Here is a 1,805-nt window from a genome sequence, read left to right as displayed (position 1 = left end):
CCAACACAAAGAAAGAGGAAGGTGATGGACATCCGGCAGAATTTTCCATCACCACCTGAACTGTCCCAGAAATGAAAGGTTGTTGATATAAACTAAAAACCAGCCAATTCCCTCATTCAGGATGTAACTGTGTGATACCGCTGCAGCAGCTCAAAGCACACACTGCTCCTTTTTTAAAAATCTTCAACCCATCAGGCATTAGCACATGAAATATTTCCAACTGTAGAGATTTCATTAGTGGCATTAAATGAGACTTTTAGCAGCATAATGGTTAGTTTAGATCCAATCCAGTCTGTTAGAAGTGAGGAAGTCCGCCTGCAGCGAACGGTGATGCAAATCTTCCGTCAACATCAGCGGGATTACACAGAGGACATTGTGATGTTAACGGCAGTGAATAATCAAACGTGCACTTTATTTCTCCTCCGCCTCCCTCCTGTCTCTCCTCCTTCATGCTTCCATCTTTGCCCCCCCCCCTCCTCCCCTCACCATGCAGAGAGTGCAGACCCATCGGTAGCCCAGGCCACAGAGCCCTTCCAGTTGCCAGGTCCGCCGCACAAACCCATAGTCACAGACGTGTCCAAGAACAGCGTCTCTCTGACCTGGCAACCCAACGCCCACGAGGGAGGAGCCGCCGTCACCTCGTACATCATCGAGGCCTTCAGGTGAGCTGCATCATGAGCAGGGGCCCAAAAAAAACAACACACGATTGGAATAGGGGTGGGGGAAAAAAAATCAATACAGCATAATATTGCGATATTGAACAAACAGAGAAAATTTGCATTTTAGATAAAACAGATGCTGACAAAGTTTCCTTTTGGGGACATCATTTGAAATTAGGAAAAAGTAGAAGTTGGAATAAAGGTTATAAATTGCTTTTTCCACAAATAATTTTGAACCAAATCCTTTCTCTGTCTTCTTTATTAAGCAGTGAAATCCTTCTCGTATTGAATGTCATACATATCCACAATTTGGATGTAATAATGTTGGAGTAGGAACGCTTTTCCCTCACAGAATCCCAGACTAATAACGTTCATTCATGGTTTGCAGCTCTTTAAAACAGAGTCAGGCTGCAACATTCATAAACTTTAATTAAAGCTTGAAAAGAAGACTCATAAAGTCAACAGAATGTTCAAGGAAATGTGACATTTAGCTTTTTACAGACCTCTTCTGGCCAGGTAAGAACTTTTCATTGGACGACACACTCTAACTAGTCAAAACATGTCCAAAGAGGTTTGCTTGTGCTCAGACATGCATCCAGTTACATAGTAACGAACACATGGGACTCTCTTGTCCTTCATGGCTAATATACACACTCGTGTGCCTAAGCGCAGCTCGGCAGAGACGTTCAGGTACTGCCACTTGAGAGGAAGTCCACCTTGGATTAATTATGGGGAACAGTAGATTTAGCTGAAAAGGACGGGTGGCTCGACGGATGGAAGGAGGCCTCCAAATGAACGATAAAGAGGGGACACCTGGCAGAGCTTAGTCAGATCCAGACGGCCACCGCGGCCCATGGCAGCGGCACAGCGTTTCCAAGTAACGCAAACTGATTCTCTATAAAGCAGCAGAAGGGGGACCGGTGGGATGTTTGCAATAACACACATTGCCTGAGGTACTAAGGTGTGTTTGTAGGAGCACAGGGAAGAGCGAGGGTTGAGGCTTTTGCGTGTGTGTGTATGTGTGTGTGTGTGTGTGTGTGTAAACAAGATACACTGCTGAAAAGATTCAACAGGCTTACAAGACGGTGTGACAGCAAAGGAACTTACAACAGTTGGGTTCTCCTGCTGTGTGTGTGTGTGTGTGTG

General features: G+C 45.2%; 1 protein-coding gene across 4 annotated transcripts in view; it reads left to right on the top strand.

The window, feature by feature from the left end:
• Positions 1–1,805, top strand: part of robo3 (roundabout, axon guidance receptor, homolog 3 (Drosophila)) — a 110,809-nt gene that overhangs the window by 85,670 nt on the left and 23,334 nt on the right. For all 4 annotated transcript variants that reach the window (XM_032533531.1, XM_032533534.1, XM_032533533.1 and 1 more), the window contains one exon: positions 494–662. In XM_032533531.1, the coding sequence (XP_032389422.1) occupies positions 494–662 (169 nt within the window). The remainder of the gene's footprint in view (positions 1–493; positions 663–1,805) is intronic.

This window comes from Etheostoma spectabile, chromosome 13 (assembly GCF_008692095.1).
Source record: "Etheostoma spectabile isolate EspeVRDwgs_2016 chromosome 13, UIUC_Espe_1.0, whole genome shotgun sequence".
In the NCBI taxonomy this organism is placed as follows: domain Eukaryota; kingdom Metazoa; phylum Chordata; class Actinopteri; order Perciformes; family Percidae; genus Etheostoma; species Etheostoma spectabile.
Note: the sequence above shows the minus strand (reverse complement) of the source record. Positions and strands in the feature narration are given on the sequence as shown.